Below are 20,293 nucleotides of genomic sequence, written 5' to 3' on the forward strand. Positions count from 1 at the left end.
GACCAAATCCAACCTTGAAGAAGCTGTGTGTCTAATTGTGTGTTAGTATTCTTGGTTACAGGCTAAGGAACAAGTGGCATTATTGGAGATTGACTGACTTGTTTTCTTCGACATGCTGGCGTCTAGACACAGTCTTTCGAGCTCGGAGGGCCATTCGTACCTAACACAGGGTCCTGGTGGCAGCCGTACAGACTGTGGAGATGTGCTTCTGCCTATCAGTCCATGTGTGGAAATTTACTATGTTTATCTATTTCTTAGCCAATCAGAATCATTCAACCTGAAGCAATGACGTAGCTTAGACCTTGGTGAAGGGTATAATTGCTCTGATCTTTGTAACTGTAACAGGGCGGCCTATGAACTCCTTGTGAGTCTTGAAGCTGACTTCTGCCTGATGAAACTGCAAAATATCTTCAGTAAAACTTTTCTTTAATTTATTATAATATTGACTCTTGTCTTAAATTGACTGCACTTCTAACTCCTGGTCTTAATGAATCATATCTGGGTCATGGGTCTTTAACTGTAAATTTCCCTAATAATTTGTAAATAAATAAATTCTTTGAATCAAAAAAAAAAAAAAAAAATTAAAACATTATATAATGACGTGCAACAACTCAAGCAAATGCAAACACAAGCAAATGGGACACAAATGTAGTGTGACCGCAATTAATTGTTGCCTGATCCTTCTGTGGATAGGTCAACTGACAAAAACAACCACGTCCTGTGAGATCAACCAAACACAGGAGACACACCGAAACAAGCAATGTCACTCAGATTAACAAGCAGATGAGCACACAGGAGCAATAGATTTTTCCCATAGGTGTAATTGTACAGTGTTTACTTACTATTAAGACTGTAAGGCTTGTACAGAAGATGGTTTTTCTCCTTGGCTCCTCTTTCCATCCTCACTGTGGCCCACTGGAAAACAAAGAAAGAAAAACTCAAACTCAATTTAATGTTATCACTGCAACATACTATTTAGTTAAGAATTATCTTAATTAGTAAAGATTTACTAAATAATTAGGGGTGATCTTAATATTTAATTGTATACAAATACATCTATTATTTAAAATATTTATATTCATATTTAACTCTCTGATCATGCATGAAAAATCTAATTATGGGGGAAAATATCTAGTATGTTATATAGCAGATAATGTGTCGTCAGCCAGTCATTAATAAATAATAAACCGCAAAATAAATCAGTTATACTTCCTCTGTGGATTACATCATAATGGCCCTTAAAATAAAACTGCCTATTTCGCGATTTGAAAACACATTGAGGTGGACTGCAGCACAGACACACACACACTGAATGTTCCCCTAAGGAACAACAAGCACTTTATTGAAAAGCTGTGGGAGGAGGAATAATGTCAGCATGTTAATTCAGGCATGTGGAGCACACAATACACACAACTGACTTGCACTGAGAATCAGTAAACACTGAGGGGCTGGTGTTGATATCTTGCAAAAATTACCACAGGTTTTGCTTGAACTTCAATGCTTCAATGTCATATTTTGAACCAAGGATTCTTCTAATATGTAATACTTTGAGGTTAAGGACAGAATGTACACGTCACAATTATCATAATGTTGTTCCTGGTGCTCAAGGGACAGTAAAACTTTCCAATCTAAGGGTACGTTTGTTTCAACAACAATGATGTGCTAAAAACGGTGCTAAAAGTTTTTCTTTTGCGTTTTTTGCATACAGACGATAATATTGTCAAAATGATCCCCGATCACACAGATCCGCGAAAATGACTAAAAACGCTTTATGCCTGCCAGGCCAGTAGTTGGCGATGTCACTTTGTAAAGAAACACGCGCCCATAGACTGAATAGGTATACACGTTATACATGTTTTTGTAGTTTAAACAGAGACGATAACGGTATCATTTTTAAAAACTTGAACTTTGAAACCCTTTTTCAAAAGTTTGCATTTTCAAGCCCCCTGTAAAAATGAACTGCCAAAATGCATACAAAGTTTAAAGTTGAAAATGGTGTTGTGTAAACGGCCCCTAAATGTGCAGCTCAAACTGTTTAGATGTTTGTTTCTAAAGCTGGGATGCTTCAGATTCTGCAGAGTGTAGGTGCTACACACAGCAAGGAATACCACTTTTTAGCATTTAAATTAAATTTGACTCTTTCTGTCAGGACCACTATCGTCAAATACGATTGACAATTAGCATACAGTTTGGATTGGCGGTATGGTTCTGTTCTGGGCAAGAACTCCCTGCGGATCCATGCAGCCTAGCATGGATAAGAGCAGGGAGAGCAGCAATAACCCCCCTTAGGGTAAACAGAACAAAACCAATATGAATGTATTGCAGATATCATTAATTAATAAAGATTTTAATGTTCAACATAATTCGAGAATTTATTCTGATTCAAAGGGAATCAGAATGCCATCCTGACTGACGAGAGGAGGAGCTGGGGATGGAGGAGGGTAATTAGCCCCTGAGAACGCGATAGCTGCTGATAATACTGAAGGAGCTTATATATGTATACAGTGATAGGCGTTGTATTCCTATAATATCAGCTGATGCGAGCTTGACTAACGTGTCAAACCTGCCAGAACTGACGCTACCTACGCTTAATTATTATTCATTTTTATCTGGTGTCCAACAATAGTATCTATCGTACTTCACCGTTACTAGGTTGGCCAAGTTGCATCACTGACATGTAAATGTGACAAATTTAATAGCTTTTAATAGCTGAATGATGTTTAAAGAGCACCTATTATGCAAAATTCACTTTTACATAGTGTTTGAACATAAATGTGTGTTGGCAGTGTGTGTACACAACCACCCTATAATGATAAAAGTCCACCCAGTGCTTTTTTTGAAAAATCCCCATAAATCATAAGCACTGTCTCAGAACAAGCCGTTCTCAGATTCGAGGCAGTGTGACATAGATTTGCACAAGCCCCTCCAATGGCTGTTGATTGACACTGCAGTTTTAGCATAGACCCGCCCTGAGTGAGCTAAACACAGTCCACCATACTCTCGTTGTTACTCGAGGATGGATCTGTACTGTTTGTGATCCAGCTTACAGTCTCCGGAGCGATAGGCCTAACGTTACTGGTCACGGCAGTAATGGAAGGGAGAGCGCGCAATTTATTACAGTTCATTTGAGTCGTTTTACGGATATTAAGTTTACTACTGAGAGTTTGTTTTGATATTATCATTCCGTGAGATGAGATTGTCCTGGCACTGAAGTGTGAGCTTGTGAGGCTCCGCCCTCTGTGCCGGCAGCAGCAGCTCATTTGCATTTAAAGGGATACACACTAAAACGGTGCGTTTTTCTCAGCCCCAAAAAGTTACAATTTAAACATGCTGTAAAAGAAATTCTGTTGGGTATTTTGAGCTAAAACTTCACATACACACTCTGGGGACATCAGAGACTTATTTTACATCTTGTGAAAAGGGGCATAATAGGTGCCCTTTAATACCCAAATAACATGTTATTTCAAGCATTTCTCTGCGTAACTGAACCCGTTTATTTAAGGATTGTGGGAAGTCACTCGTTTGCAGAAGACCCATAGTGTCAGGCAGAAAAAAGAAAGCCACACGCAGTGAGATTGCACATCAGTTACATAACTGCTTCAGACGGATGTGAGGTAATGTTGAAATAAATCAACCACAGCTGGAGTGAAGCAGCCCCTCAGCTCTTCACTGCAACTCCACGCCTGTCTATAAACTATTTATGATTATGATATATATAGGGGGGAAAGTGTCAGCCAAAGAAAAACAAATCAGACATTTTTTAGAAACATTAACCAGATGTGCACTTGAGCAACATGTCCTCATCATCCAGATCTCATTTCTTGTACCTGGCCTCTTACTTACACAGAAATGGTGTTCATACTTCCTGTAGGTTCAGGACCAATAAAAAATATTCAGTGAACTCCCAACTCCATTTACATCACACCTTCGCACATATATATTCAAACGCGCATACCTATCCACTGAACACGTGATGCGCATGTGCACGCCATCTGCGTTTTCGCAGGTTTGCGTTTTTGAGGTTTGCGCAGAGAAAACGGATAAACGTTTGCCCCTTCGAACCTATTATAGGGAGCGAGTTCGAGACACCAGGCACTGTTTTGTGCGGATGGGCGGCCGGCACGTTAAGGGTTTTTCTGTTAAAACGGTGTCGTGTTAGCGGCCCCTAAGTTAATATCTAATGATCGTTTGCCCCTTCGACCCTATTTCAGGGAGTGAGTTCTCGAGACACCAGGCACTGTTTTGTGAAAAATCAGCTCAAAGTTGTATTTCTGAGTATTTCTACATTCAAATGGCTGTGAATCAGTAGCAGACGCTAAAATGCTGGCTAAAATCGACTGGAGTTGTGACGTAGTAACTCCACTGGGCGTCTCCACACGCGACGTCTTGGAGTGAAATAATGATCGGTGATAACTTTGATTAACTTCGGATAATAATAATTAACGTGTATATAATACTGTTGCCCCACCGGCATTGGGGATGTAAGCTAGCGGGAGAGACAGAGCTCTCAGCAACGGGCAGGGGGAGGGTCGTCTCCGTGCCAACGGCTCCGCCCACAACGCAGAGGCGAATTGCTAATGAGCTACTGCCGCTCTGCTGAAGCGAAGTCCCAGAAAACGGCACAGGTTTTGTGATTTTGGCTAAAAATGGCATAATCATAATTTAAAGACCACTGGGAATGTTTAAAAATAGCTCAAAATATGATCGGAGTGGGACTTTAATAACTAATGATCTTCACAACGGAAGTAAATCAATCGAGACAATCTTTAGCTGGACAATAACTTTATCCTAGAGCTGTGGTAAAGCCTAAACAATTTGTTACGGTAATTTCTATTATCACTGTAAAGCTGCTTTGAAACAATCCATACTGTTAAAAGACTTGACAAGATGACCAGAATAGAATAAGACTATGAATATGCAAAACATATCAATTCCTCCTCTCTTCCTTCTCTGTTAATGTCTCTACTGCTAAAAAAGACTTACAACCACAACAAAATTAACAATACATCTGATTCTCGCATGCTTTTCAAAACCTTCTCCTCTCTTCTTAACCCTCCTCCTCCTTCATCAACCCTAACAGCTGACAATTTTGCCACATTCTTAATAAATAAAACCACCACCATCAGCTGCCAATTTTCCAAACCACAATTTGACACACGCATCTTACCAGCTAACACACACATTCTGCCTTCCTTTTATCCGCTCCCGGAGGCAGAAGTCTCAAAACTCATACTTTCCAATCACCATACAACCTGTTCGCTTGATCCTATCCCCACTCACCTCCTTCAAGCCACTTCTTCTTCAGTTGTACCCGCACTTACTCACATCATCAACACCTCTCTTCACACTGGTACATTTCCTACAGCTTTTAAGCAGGATCGGGTAACCCCACTACTTAAGAAACCCACTCTAAATCCAGCACATCTATAAAATTACAGACTGATATCCCTTCCTCCATTCATTGCTAAAACACTTGAACCAAGTCTCCACCGTTCTTGCACAGAACAACCTCCTGGACAATAACCAGTCTGGTTTCAAAAGCGAACACTCAACTGAGACTGCCCTGCTCTCGGTTATTAAAGCTCTGAGACTGGCAAGAGCAGCTTCCAAATCCTCAGTACTCATCTTGCTGGATCTGTCTGCTTCTTTTGACACAGTTAACCACCAGATCCTCCTGTCAACCCTCAAGACAAAGGGCATCTCAGGAACTGTGGTTCAATGGTTCAAGTCTTACCTCTCAAGTGGGTCCTTCAGGGTGTCGTGGATAAGTGAGGTGTCTAAGTCGCAACATCTATCTACTGGGGTGCCTCAGGGCTCAGTGCTTGTACCACTTCTCTTCTCAAGCTACGTGTCATCACTAGGATCTGTCATTCAGAAACATGTTTTTTCCTATCACTGCTATGCTGATAACACAGTATCCGACGGTAGCTGCTCGCATCTCAGCCTGCCTGACAGACATTTCTTGCTGGATGAAGGACAACCACCTTCAACTAAACCCTGCTTGTGGTCCCGGCCAACCCAACACTACATCACAACTTCTCCATTCAGATTGTCAACCATAACTCCATCCAGGACAGCCAGGAACCTTGGAGTTGTGATTGATGATCAGTTGAACTTCACAGACCACATTGCTTGAACTGCCTGGTCCTGCAGATTTGCCCTATACAACATTAAGAGAATCAAGCCCTTCTTATCAGAGCATGCTGCACAACTCCTTGTCCAAGCTCTTATTCTATCCAGACTGGACTATTGTAATGCTCTCTTGGCAGATCTTCCAGCATGCACTGTTAAACCTCTGCAACTTATCCAGAATGCTGCAGCAAGAGTGGTCTTTAATGAGCCGAAGAGACCCCACGTCACACCTCACCTCATCAACTTGCACTGGTTGCATATTTAAGGCACTGATGTTTGCCTACAGAACAACCACTGGCTCTGCACCCCTATACTTAAACTCACTACTTCAGACCTATGTTCCCTCCAGAAGCTGGCATTCTGCAAGTGAACGGTGCCTTGTGGTGCCATCTCAAAGAGGCACAAAATCATTTTCAGACATTTACCTGGACTGTTCTCTTTCATCTCTTTCATCAACACTTGACCCATTAATACTAACACTTAGTATTTATTCTATATCTATTAAAACACACACACACACACACACACACACACAAACCTTGCTACAGTATGTGTACTGTGCTAGACTAACTGGGACTGGTCACAGCACTTGCATATTGCAGCCCTCTTGTTAGTTTGATTGCTTATATTGCTCTCCTCATTTGTAAGCCGTTTTGGATAATGACGTCTGCTAAATGATTAAATGTAAATGTAAATATCATTGTGTTCTGGAAGCACATGAGAAGTTCACACTACCAAATGCACTCCATAAATAAAAAGTTTAAAAAAATATCATGTTGGTACCATAGTTTTTTGGACATGTATCACGGTAGTACCATAATAATATTATTTTATATACCTTATAATTTATGTACCTTAGAGCACTTTGTTCTCAAACTTTTTCTGCCAGGCCCCCCTTTTGTAGAGTAAAATATTTTCAAGTCCCGCCACCAACTGGGATTTGTCGCATCCAGTGTAGACCGCATCACTGATTATAATAAAAGACATACATACTAATTACTTCCGGTGGCACTGCTCGGCTGGCGACTCGGACACGTGCACTGTCAGTTTAATGTTCGTGTCGATCTAAATTGTTTTATGTTCTTAAATGTTGTAATGTGTTAAAGTGCTGTTCATAATGAAGGTGTTCTTGGTACAATTTCTACTACTGACTTTGATCGGAGGAAGGATCCTTGCTTTGAATCATGGATCACCTGTACACTTGGTAGCTGTGCCATCTGTGTGCTATACCAGAGCGGAGTTGCTCCTTCTGAGGCCTGAAAGAACATTGCCTCTCACGGATTTACCTGTCGATATCAGGAGGAAGAGCGCATTTTTGGCGCGACCCAGGAAAAGAGGGAAGAGAGGAGGAATTCGTCTCCGTCTTCGGAACCGCGGTAATAAACCTCCTCTTCCGTCTGTGATTCTAAGCAATGTGCGGTCCTTAAAGAATAAAATCGAGGAGCTACGCGTGATCACAAGGACATGGCACGAGTATCGCGAGTCCTACTTGCTGGTGTTCACGGAGACATGGCTTCATCGGGACATCCCTTGCTCTTTGGTCGAACTGGATGGGTTTTCGCTTGTTCGTGCAGACAGGGATGAAAACTCTGGTAAATCAAGAGGCGGCGGTGTCTGTATATACATCAAGGACAAATGGTGCTGCCAGCATACGGTGAGAGACACTGTGTGCAATCCTGATGTGGAATTATTATGTTTATCATTAAGGCCTTTTTATTTACCGCGTGAATTTGGAAACATCGTTATTTGTGCGGTGTACGTTCCACCAAGCGTGTCAATGAACAATTAAGGAGGACTCCAGCGGCTTCAATTTTTATCCTTGGAGACTTCAACCAGTGTAGATTGGATAGGGCCCTATGATTTCCGCGATTACGGAATCGCGGACGGAATTACGGAATTGGCAAATTAACGCGGAATCTAGTGTTAACGCGGAATTTTGTGGAATTTTACATATTTGGATTGAAATTCTGTTTTTGTGTGGGAGAAGAACGTATGTCTGGTGAAAATGCAGACCGGGGGAAGCAAATCTGGGCGACACAACCCCTCCCGTCATTTCAGCTCCAATGACGGCATCAAAACAATGAAAGCATGGCGAAGCGGCTCTCCACGACTCTGCTTTCGTCGGCGAAAAAGTTAAGAAACTCGACGCTATAAGCCCTCAGTACCGAGCCGAGCAGTTTGCACGTGACTTTTATGCAGTGTTTCCCACACATAGACTAATTCGCGGCCACAAAATCAACTCCGGCCGCCACATATTCCGTTTCGTCTCTCTAACACTCACGCGTCTCTCTCACATACACACACGCGCACACACACACACACCGCGTCTGTCTATGAGGCGCCGGACTGGACAAAAGCGAAGCGAACTCCGCGAGCGACACTGGGCGAGAGAGAGACAGAGTGTGACTTTTATTTAAACTAATATAATTTATTTTACTGGACAGTTTAAAGCTCATAACCATATTTTGTTGTTACTTGAAGAGTGCAGTGTCATGTTGCATCATGCAGTATTTGTCCTGAAAAGGCTACTGAGTAAATGTCTGTAATTTAAGGTCATTCCTATTTTATTTGTATACATTTTAATCATTAACTTTAAAAGCACACTCTTTTTATGACTAAAATAACAGTAAAGGGTAAAAAAAAAATGAATTCCCAAAAATTTAAACGGAAAAAACGGAATTTGGGAAAAAATAAAACGGAATTTGGGAAAAAATAAAACGGATTTCATAGGGCCCTAATTGGAGCTTATGCTCCCGGGGTACGAACAATATATTAAGTGCTTCACTAGAGGTAACAAGATTTTGGACAAATGTTACGGAAATGTTAAAGACGCATATGTTGCTAAGGTCAAACCTCCTCTATCTAACTGTGATCACAACACTGTCCTTTTGATCCCAACTTATAAAACTCTTTTAAAAAGAACTAAGCCTCACACAAAGACAATCTCTGTTTGGTCGGAGGACAGTATAGAGACCTTAAAAGGCTGTTTTGAATCCAGGGACTGGGATCTTTTTCATGAGATGGACATTGAAACTGCCACAGAGTCCATAACAGACTATATAAATGTTTGTGTGGACTCAATAATGGAGAAGAAAACTGTAATGGTATTTCCAAATAACAAAAGTTTTATAACAAAAGAAGTCAAGGAATGTTTGAATAGGAAGAAGTTGGCATTTATAAATCATGATAAAATTAAATTACAAATAGTTCAAAAGGAACTGAATATATTACTGAAAAGGGCGAGGAGAAAATATAGAGATACAATAGAAGAAAACTTTGCTACAGGGAATTAAAAAAAAACTGTGGGATGCAATGAAAGTTGTAACAAATATGACACCATCTCTCAAAACTTTTATAACTAATGATGATGAACACAGGGCAAATGATTTAAATGACTTTTTTCTTAGGTTTGAGTCATCAGCTGATTATACGGGTGTTCTGGATAATGTAATATGTGAACCGGGACAGAGGATAGTGGTTGACCCACAGGTGGTCAGCACTCTATTTAGAGGTGTATGCTCCAAAAAAATCTATGGGCCCAGATAGAATCTCAGCCTTTTTGTTAAAAACTTGTGCTATGGAGCTTTCCACGGCATTCTGCCCCATTTTTCAAAAATCTTTGGACTCACATACATCCATTGTAATACCAGTTTCTAAGAAACAGAACTCAGTGGAGAATAGTGATTTTAGACCAGTAGCCCTTACATCTCATGTTATGAAGTGTTTTGAACGATTTGTTTTAATGGGTTTAAGGGATCAAGTCAAACCATTACTCGACCCGTTTCAATTTGCATATAGAGAGAGGCGAAGTACTGAAGATGCCATTAACTGCATCTCTCATTTGGTTATTAGTCATTTAGAAGACATTCAAGCATATGCCCGTTTACTTTTTATTGATTTTAGTTCAGCGTTTAATACCCTGAATCCTATGTTGTTGACCACAAAGTTAAAAGAGCTCAAGGTAAATCCATACTGTATTAAGTGGCTCTATTCCTTTCTGAACAACCGCACACAACAGGTGAGTCAACAACTCGTATTCTGAGGTTAAAATTACGAACACGGGCGCCCCGCAGGGATGCGTTTGCTCTCCAATTTTATTTACATTATATACCAATGATTGCGTAGCAAGCCAAGACAGTACTTTTATTACATTTTCTGATGACACGGCAATTTTAACCTTATTAAATAGTAAAGATAATGCTTCACATTATTTCTCTGAGGTAAACAGATTTGTAAGCTGGTGTGATGATAACTTGCTAATACTTAACGGAACTAAGACGGTCGAGATGATTTTCGATCCTAGAAGTGTAGGGGATCATAGTTTAGTAATGATACATGGTAATATCATTGCACAGGTTCCTTCATATAAGTACTTGGGAGTCTATATAGATAATTCACTATGCTGGTCTTTTCATGTCGACAATCTGTGTTCCAGGTTACAGCAGAGATTATACTTTTTACGCAGGTTAAAGGCATTCGGAGTGAATCAGAGAATCATGTATTTGTTTTACCAGTCTATTTTCGAGCGCTTGATTAGATATGGCATCACTGCATGGTATGGTAACTTGTCTGTCCAATTAAAATCGAGGTTAGGACGTTTGGTGCACACCGCCTTTAGAATTATAGGGGGTGAGGAGAGATTATCACCACAAGAGATGTTTGATGCTTCTATTTTAAATCATGCCAAGAAAATTGTTGGAGACGATACTCATATCCTGAATGCCTATTTTAAATTATTACCATCAGGAAGGAGGTACAGGGTCCCGATGTGCAGGTCAAATCGACTGAAAAATTCCTTTGTTCCAACTGCAATCAAAGTGTTAAATAGAGATAAAATACTGTGAATTGCCAGGGTGCCTTACATGGATTAACTTCACTTATTCTTATTTTGGTTTAATGTAAGTGATATTGTATGTATCGACTGTTGTTTCTATTCGCTTTTAATGTATGTTGTTTGACATGAGTTTGTATGTACGGACTTTGCACGTTGTCCTAGACAAATTTCCCAGTAATGGGACTAATAAAGTATAAAGTAAAGTAAAAGTAATGGGTTCTATTTGCTTTTTCCGGGTACCGCCACTCGAGTCGGGTGTAGACAAGTTATTTTGGTAGTTCACGAGTTCACATCTACATATAATTAATATGGTAAAGGTTATGCGTACTTGGCGTGCTGTCCGGGTGGAGGGCTCCAAGCTCGGAATTTCTGCCCGAACCCAGAGTACTCCCCCGTTGGTAAGAGTAGATGGAACTAGAGATGGAACTAAAAGTGAGGAGATGGGGTGGAGGTGGGATGCTGATAAACTGTCAAGGAACAAAGGAGGGTTCTGCTGTTATTTATCTTGTCCTGAGTTGATTACTGATTGATCTCCACTTGTGCTGATTGGAGTTAATTATCTGCACCTGCTCCTCCCGAACCTTGTTAATTAAACATAATTTGTGGAGTAGATTCATCGTCTGCTTACGTTTACCTGGCACTGGCAGTCCTTTTTAAAGGGATAGTTCACTTTGAAATTAATTTTTGGTATGTTTTAGCTTACCTCAAGGGCATCCAAGATGTAGGTGTCTTTGTTTCCGCAGTAGTTTCAATTTTGATATGTTTAGGTCAAACCGTTCTTGTCTGCCAGTCATATAATGCAGGTCTACGGTCACTTCCTCAAAGAGCATGCACAGAGGAGTCCAAATTAAACATGATTTAATGACTCGTAAATTTAAGTACACATTGATGGCCTACGACATGAAACGAGCGGTTTGTGTGAGAAAACGAACAGTATTTATATCATTTTTACCTCTTGTAAACACAGCCACGTCCAAGTGATCTGACGACGCCGGCGCTTCGGTCTTTTCCGGAAAGCGCCGGAAGTGATCTCTCGCGCGTGTACGTCACTCATTCAATTTTTTTTTTTTTTTACGACGGTTTAAACATCCCGGATAGGCGCAAATTAGTACCATTTTAATTAGTCGTCTTACCTACAATCTCTGTTCTGTGTAAACAATGAGTGACGTACACGCGCGAGAGATCACTTCCGGCGCTTTCCGGAAAAGACCGAACCGCCGGCGCCGTCAGATCACTTGGACGTGGCTGTGTTTACAAGAGGTAAAAACGATATAAATACTGTTCGTTTTCTCACACAAAACGCTCGTTTCATGTCTTAGGCCATCAATCTGTACTTACATTTACGAGTCATTAAATCATGTTTAATTTGGACTTCTCTGTGCATGCTCTTTGAGCAGTAGACCTGCATTATATGACTGACAGACAAGAACGGTTTGATCTAAAAATATCAAAATTGAAACTACTGCGGAAACAAAGACACCTACATCTTGGATGCCCTTGAGGTAAGCTAAAACATACCAAAAATTAATTTCAAAGTGAACTATCCCTATAACAAACTTGTCCATGCTTTGCATAGAACCATTTATTTATATTTTCACACAGTTCTCAGCAATACTCAATTTTGTGGTCTGTTTTTGCATGACAAAAACCGCTACAACTGATAACAGAGCGCTCAAGCGGGTACTGAGAGTCATCTTGAGGTAATAGAATGTGTCAAATTAATACTTTGTGTTCAATTATTTACTTATGTGGCAAGTAGCCGCATAAGCAGGATAGTTTCGCAGTGTAGGCTATATATCATATCGAGGTGTAATATCATATCGGTTTTCAGACTAAAGTTGATATTTAAAAACTTGCATAATTTAATAACGGTTTTATATGTAATCTTTAGCAAATATCACAAAAGATCTCTCACCCCAACTTTACTGTCAACTCTATAGTATCCGGTTAACAAATGCAAAACAAAAAAACCCACAAATAAATCAGTCTAAAGAACAATATTCTTAAAGGGATAATTCACCCAACAATGAAATTTCTGTCATTATTTACTCACCCTCATGTCATTCCAAACCTATTACCCACATCTTCGGAACACAAATGAAGATCTTTTTGATTAAATCTGATCGCTTTATGTTCCTCTATTGACAGCTACGCAACTACCACTTTGACACTTCAAAAAGTTCATAAAGAGATCGTAGAGCTGATCCATATGAAATAAGTGGTTTAGTCCACATTTTCTAAAGAGACTTGATCGCTTTTTATGATAAACAGATTGAATTTAGACTTTTATTCACATATAAACATTAATCAACTCACAAATCAGTTGTGTTAAACATAAGCTCAAGCATGTTCGCTTGACGTGCGAGAACCAATGAGGTTAATTCTCGTGTTACGCATCACGTTTGAGCTTCTGTAAGAACCAATGAGGTTTGTTCTCGTGTTACGCATCACGTTTGAGCTTCTGTAAGAACCAATGAGGTTTGTTCTTGTGCGTAAAGCATGTTCGGTTGAGCTTCTGTTTATGTTTGCTGATCAATGTTTAAATGTGAATAGAAAGCTAAATGAAATCTGTTCATCATATAAAGCAATCGAGTCTCTTCAGAAAATGTGGGCTAAATTTATATGGATTAGTTTTAAAATCTCTTTATGAACTTTTTGAAGCGTCAAAGTGGTAGTTGCGGAGCTGTCAATGTAATTAATGAAGGAATTGTCATTTTTGGGTGAACTATCCCTTTAACCATCCTGAAATGGAACAAGATGACCTTCCAACTCACCTTAAACACCTTGAGCAGTGTCTTCATGTAGAGTCCACGGATGCCAAAAGACAGACCAAAAATGGCAGGAACAATGATGAAGACCAAAAGCAGTGTGACCCACAAAGTGAAAGAAATGCCCAACAGCATGCATAGCAGATTACTAAAAGGAGAAATAAAAGGGCCCATTTTTTTTAAGTTTCTTTCAGGAAGAAAATAAATAAATTGGGAAAGGGAAGTGGACTCCCCAAAAGCCAACTTTCTCAAGCACTTTTAGGGTCAAAGTCTCCAGAGCATGATGTGGAATGAGTCCATAAAGACGACTGGTGACATTATAAAGTCTTTCATATCCATTAGTGTACAACTGGATGAAGCAAACAAATCTTTCGGTGTGTGGCACTGTCCAGAGGCGATTTACTTCGCTTTTAATGAATTATACATGGGCAACTTTGCAACTTCAGATCCCTGTAGACTCACAGAACATGACAGCTCTTCCCTCAGAGCTCTGAAATGAAGAAACCTGGAGAATGTGAAAGAAAACACATACAGATAAATGATTACAGTTCACTCAAGTACAACCTTATTCAAATCAAACAGATAGTGACGCACCCACCAAAGTAAACGCAACTGGTTGATCACAAAGCCAAACAAAAGTGGCCTGCATTCAGTAAAAGCTACACTGGGATCTCAAACAAGGAGATATTTGAGCTCATAGAGCTCCCACGAGTACAGTGGTGGGAGACACACTTACATAACAGAGAAGAGAAGAGAAGAGAAGAGAAGAGAAGAGAAGAGAAGAGAAGAGAAGAGAAGAGAATTAGACTAATGCAACTAATGTCAAAATTTTACTCTAATAGGTGAAAGTATCCAGCCAAAAATATACAAGTAATCTAAAACCAGTGGCCCCTTAGTTATTGTTATTGTTAACTAAGGGCCCTTTGCACGACACCGTTTTGGCTGTTCATTTTTCAACAGTGTTTTGGGGGCCTGAAAACGCAAACTTTTGAAAACGAGATTCAAAGTGCAAGTTTTTGAAACGATACTGTTATTATTGTCTCCGTGTAAACTACAAAAACGTGAATTTGTGAACGGTGACGTCATACGTATGCGTGTTCAGTCTATAGGCGCGTAGTGTGTTTCTTTACAAAGTGACATACAGCGTTTTCAGTTGTTTTCGGAGATCCATGTGAATCGGGTTCATTTTGACAAGTTGACATCTGTACGCAAAAACCGCGAAGGAAAAACTTGTACGTTTTTATTACATCGTCGTTGTGTAAACATTAATGTACCCTAGACCAATTTATTTATTTTTGGTCGAAATAAAGCAACAAAAAAAAAGTAAATTAAATATATAGATGAAAGAAATATTAGATGAAAAACTGAAAATATTTAAACGTTGCTTAAAACTTGAACAAAACTTAGAAATGCTGCCTTGGCAACTGACTGAAATAAATAACTTTAATGACTTAACAAAATGGAAATAAACTTTATTTAAGCTATATAGAAATATTTCAAAATATATATATTAAAAACGACCAAAGCACATAAAATTAAACTTAAACGAAAATAGAAAAGATAAATGAAAATATTACACTATTAAATAAAATAAATACTATACTAGTATTTAAATAATACTAACACTGTCTGAAACTAACTGAAGAAAACTGATACAATGAAGATTTTCATTGTATCAAGTAAATTTGAAGCAGTCTACTAAACTTTGCAAAGTAACCTGATTAATCACTTTTTTAAGTCTTGACTTATTTTTTATTTTTATTTTAGAAAATTCATGCAGTTAATTTGATTTAATTACATGTTAAAATGGACTGCTTTAGGTTAAAGTAAATTCCTTCATTTTTTACAATTAATTTCAAAAAATTAATTTCACTGGCTGTGTTTAAAAAAAACAAGTAAAATGAATGGAGGAAATTAATTTGACTTATCAGCTAAATATGAAACTATCCATATTATAAACCTTAAATATAATTTTGATTAGTTAAAAACAATTCTTAGAAACGTAGAGTACAGACTAATCAGTTTCAACAGTACTCGACTAGCAGAAGTAGCCTAGTACAATTACTCAAGACAAGTACTTACGCCTCATGTTGTAATATGCTGTGTCGCTGTTAAAAAATAGAAATACTTGATCCACTTGACTAGATGACTTTATAAGCAGGTAATCTCTGCCAGCTTAAGCTTTCAGCTAGTTGGTTGATGAACAGAGGCGGATGGTCTGAATTTTTTTGCCTATCATTTTACACAGACATGCCTCATTTTACACAGACGAGCTCATCCTAGCATCACGTGTGCTGGTATCTATAGAAACACTTACTCGGCGCTTTATGGAGCTGCTTCGTTCTCAAGCTGAAGGCACGTATTTATCGTGCTCACCCGACACCGGCAGAACAGACTGTCACGGAAAGGATGCAAAACAGAGAAGATCCGCATGTCGTGAGTGACGTACAAACTGACGCGTGTCCGTGACCACACCAGTAAGGAGTAACGGATTTACATGAGGCAGACGGATACTTTCCACCAGGGGGCGATTAGAGCATAGAAACGTATGTGCAGATTTCAACATTCGACCGCTCAATACCTCAAGACACGTCGGCGAGCCCGCCATGTTGGAACGGTCAGCGTGTCGTCACTCACAGGTGCCACAACATTGCGCAGAGCTGGTTGTGAAACCGCCGAGATTTAAATCCCTAAAGAAATGGGATAACCTTTCACTGAAGAGAATGTGTTATTTTGTGTTTTTATATGTATTGACTCAATATTACAGGTTTTTACTATGGTACTTTTTGTGTTTTTTTCTTTTACTATGGTAATTTTTAATGTTGTGTTACCTGACAAGCTGTGTTGTGTTGTCTTCATCTTGTTAATTTAGCAAAGTCATCTGATATGCATATAGGCTATGCCTGATATGGCGGATAAAACAACCTCTTATGAGGTATCTAACTATGTAGACTATATATATAATATATATGGCATCGATGCTCAGAATCGCCCTAGAAGTCGTTAAAAATATATATTTTTTATTTTAAAATATTTTTAAATTGACATTATATAAATATATTTTTAAATGTAGCTAGTAATCACAAACAAATGTGTTTGGTTAATCATGAGAAGCACTGGTTAAAGACAAGTAATAGGTTTTATGTTCTCTGTGCTGCTTCCACTACATGTTGGATATTCACATCTGAACAATGACACCGAGAAACTCCAATATTTAATGTAAACTGGACATTGAATATGGATTCATTATTATTTATTATTTGTTTTCTTACCAATTACAGGCAAATTCCAAGCGTCATCCCCTACCAGAGATAGTCTTATTATTTATTTGAAAACAGTTCAGTTTTCAAAAAACATAAGAATATTAAAATCCACCTGGTGGTGCTGCAGGACTGTATTCGATGCCAATTGCAGTAGTACAATTGCCATTATAATTGCCCCAAAGACATGATTATGTCCTAATAATCATAATATTAGCTAAATATAATACATTTTGGTAATACTCCACGATTCACTGAAAATGTTTTTAAAAAATAATCAAATAAACCAAATGTGTGTTGAGTGAAACTGTATTGATATGTGTATGTGTTTTGACTTGATGTCAGTTTATTGTGAAAAATCACATCCAGTTTCACAATGATAGAAATAAAACAACCTCCAAATGAACTACAGGCCTAATGCATGTGATTATCTAAACACATATGTGTGAGGCACGTAAACCAATGTGATATAATATGAACCAGTGAAAAACACTAACAATAAACATCATTTCTGTCGTGACAACTCTTGGCATTGGCAACTCATGACAACTCTCGTGTTTGGTGTAATGGATATGGCAATGTTAATGTATTTTTGGAATAGATCTGCTACACTGCTGCTGCTGTTATTCATAGTTTACAGTCACATGACTGTCGTGGAGTCCTGGAGGGCAAAATAGCCATAGAACTTGCAGCACAAGCATGTCAATTTCCATCTTAAAAACAAAAATATGTGAACAAAATGCAAGTTTTGGGCACTTTTGATCCATGCAGCAACTGCTGCGGCTGCAGTATTTCAATCACTAAAAACAGCGGAATGTTCTAAAACGTATCGTTTTGCCCTAATTTTACGGAATTTACGTAGAAAGGCTGTTAGAATAAAAGTCCCCCTGCAGTCAATCATTTTATCCCTTAAAACTCACCTTTGCACACGAAAATGACATATTTAAAAGTTTTGTTCTTGAAAAAAAACTACACCCTTACCTCATGTAGTATACATGGTTCTATGAATATGCAAATTAGCACCGCCTCCACTCACTCACACACAGGGACTTTAAAGGGCTGATCAATAGGCGGAGGGGGAACCAATGCCAGGCTAAGGAGGTGCTTAATCCATATTGGTGCACCCTTAAAGTGCCTTAATGTCCAGTGATATTAAAAGATCAAATTCAGTTTACACCTTTTTACATCAGCAATATAGCGCTTTCATATCATATAAGCGCTTTACAATCATATCAGGGGGTCTCTCCTCAACCAGCACCAGTGTGCAGCATCCACTTGGATGATGCGACGGCAGCCACAGTACAACGACGCCAGTGCGCTCACAACACACCAGCTATAGGTGGAGAGGAGAGAGAGGGATAGAGCCAATTCAGTGGATGGGGATTATTAGGAGGCCATGATTGGCAAGGGCCAATGGGTGGAATGTGGCGAGGATGCCGGGGTTACTTTACGAGAAGTGCCATGGGATTTTTAATGACCACAGAGAGTCAGGGCCTCGGTTTAACGTCTCATCCGAAGGACGGTGCTCTTTGACAGTATAGTGTCCCCGTCACTATACTGGGGGCGTTAGGACCCACACAGACCACAGGGTGAGCGCCCTACTGGCCTCACTCTTCCAGCAGCAACCTGGTTTTCTCAGGAGGTCTCCCATCCAGGTACTAACCAGGCTCAGCCCTGCTTAGCTTCAGTGGGCAACCAGTCTTGGGCTGCAGGGTGATATGCTGGCATGACACACTGCTGTGAGCAAGACATGCTGCAGCTGTACTACATGAATTACCTGTAGCAGATCTATACAGGTGGAGCTGGGGAAGGTGGAGGGTTTCTGAAAGTGCGATGCAACTGCTACAGCAAATGCTGACCAAGTACTTGAAGGTTGAGCAGCGAGTTCATTGGCTACTGATACAGCAGGAACCAATCAGCGGATTGAGTTAAGGACCTCTCAAGCCTGCGCCATCTGTTTCATGACAGAACTTTGTATTTCTGCACAAAAGTATTGCATAAATAATAAACACTACTGTCCATTTTTTAAATGTTTTTGAAAGAAGTCTCTTATGCTCATCAATGCTGCATTTATTTGATCAAAATTACAGTAAAAACAGTAATATTGCGAAATATTTATTATATTTATTACAAATATAATACAAATAACTTTTTAATATTTTAATATATTTTAAAATATGTATTACTGATGGCAAAGTTGAATTTTTAACTGCAATTATTCCAGTCTTAAGTGTCACATGATCCTTCAGAAATCATTTTAAAATGCTGGTTTGGATCTCAAGAAATATTTCTTGTTATTATCAATGTTGAAAACAGTTTGCTGCTTAATATATTTGTGGAAACTGTATGATGTGTCCTTGCTGAAAAAAGTATTAATTTCATTCAAAACTTTGATTGGTTGTAAAAAAAAAAAAATCGTATTAAAATTTTCATTAGAGACAGACTGGCATACAAGAAAGCAAATTTTGTGGATAATTCCACCCACCCAAATCCTGACGTCAACCTTTAATCAGGAAACTAGACGGGTCAGCTGGGAAGCGGGACTTCTGACCTCTACATGAAGGCTAAACTGGAGAACAGAGCCTGACCAGACTGTTTTCTAAGGAAAGGTTAATCTTTGAAGTGACACAAATGATGCCACTGTTGACCTTTAAATGTTAGGGGGGGAATCATTATCCACATCTGATCTGAGAACAGTGTGGATCTCTGTGATATAACTGTTTTGGGGTAGGTTAGTGGGTGTGAGAGCTTGTCTGAAACCAGTTGTGGGGATTTTAGATTAAAAGCAAACCATTCTTATTAGGCTACACACAGAGGAGTGAGAGAGGTGGCTTATATGACAGTAAATGTGCTGTGATTGGCCACTGTGTATTGAAAGAGATGATGAACAGACCAAACCGAACACTAAAACTCACACATTCAGTTAATCACAGATGAGCAACTCCACCACAGATCATCCAAACAGGTAAGGGCAAAAAATCATCACGATACAGTTTGGTAACAGTTCACTATAATTTGTTAACATTAATTATTATTAATGCATTAGAGATCAACAGTACTTTCACAGCTTTTATTAATAAAGGTGGATATGAATTTCTACACGTTGTATAAATTAACACAAATGTATTATGAACAAACATGAATTAATATTTGTATTTTTTATTAATAAAAAAGTCTCTTATTTTTGAAAAAAAGTCTCTTATGTCACCAAGTCTGCATTTATTTGAAATATCATCATAGTTTATAATAATGGTTTTCTATTTAAATATATATAAATATATAAAGATGCATTTTCAGCA

At 38.9% G+C, this 20,293-nt stretch overlaps 1 protein-coding gene across 5 annotated transcripts in view; it reads right to left on the reverse strand.

Annotated features, from left to right (window-relative positions):
* LOC130081955 (glycerol-3-phosphate acyltransferase 4-like) overlaps nucleotides 1–16,196 on the reverse strand; it is a 51,649-nt gene extending 35,453 nt beyond the window's left edge. For 3 of the 5 annotated variants that reach the window (XM_056246688.1, XM_056246689.1, XM_056246685.1), the window contains exons 1-3: nucleotides 15,817–15,978; nucleotides 13,741–14,239; nucleotides 843–915 (exon numbers count right to left, since the gene is read on the reverse strand). In XM_056246688.1, coding sequence (XP_056102663.1) covers nucleotides 843–915; nucleotides 13,741–13,908 — 241 coding nt within the window. In that variant the 5' untranslated portion in view covers nucleotides 13,909–14,239; nucleotides 15,817–15,978. Of the gene's footprint in view, nucleotides 1–842; nucleotides 916–13,740; nucleotides 14,240–15,816; nucleotides 15,979–16,051 lie in introns of those variants that run through there. The other 2 variants (XM_056246687.1, XM_056246686.1) reach the window with 2 other exon arrangements.
* Between the last annotated feature and the right edge of the window lie 4,097 nt (nucleotides 16,197–20,293).

This window comes from Rhinichthys klamathensis, unplaced genomic scaffold, assembly GCF_029890125.1.
Source record: "Rhinichthys klamathensis goyatoka isolate OS25496 unplaced genomic scaffold, OSU_Roscu_1.1 h1tg000040l_1, whole genome shotgun sequence".
In the NCBI taxonomy this organism is placed as follows: domain Eukaryota; kingdom Metazoa; phylum Chordata; class Actinopteri; order Cypriniformes; family Leuciscidae; genus Rhinichthys; species Rhinichthys klamathensis.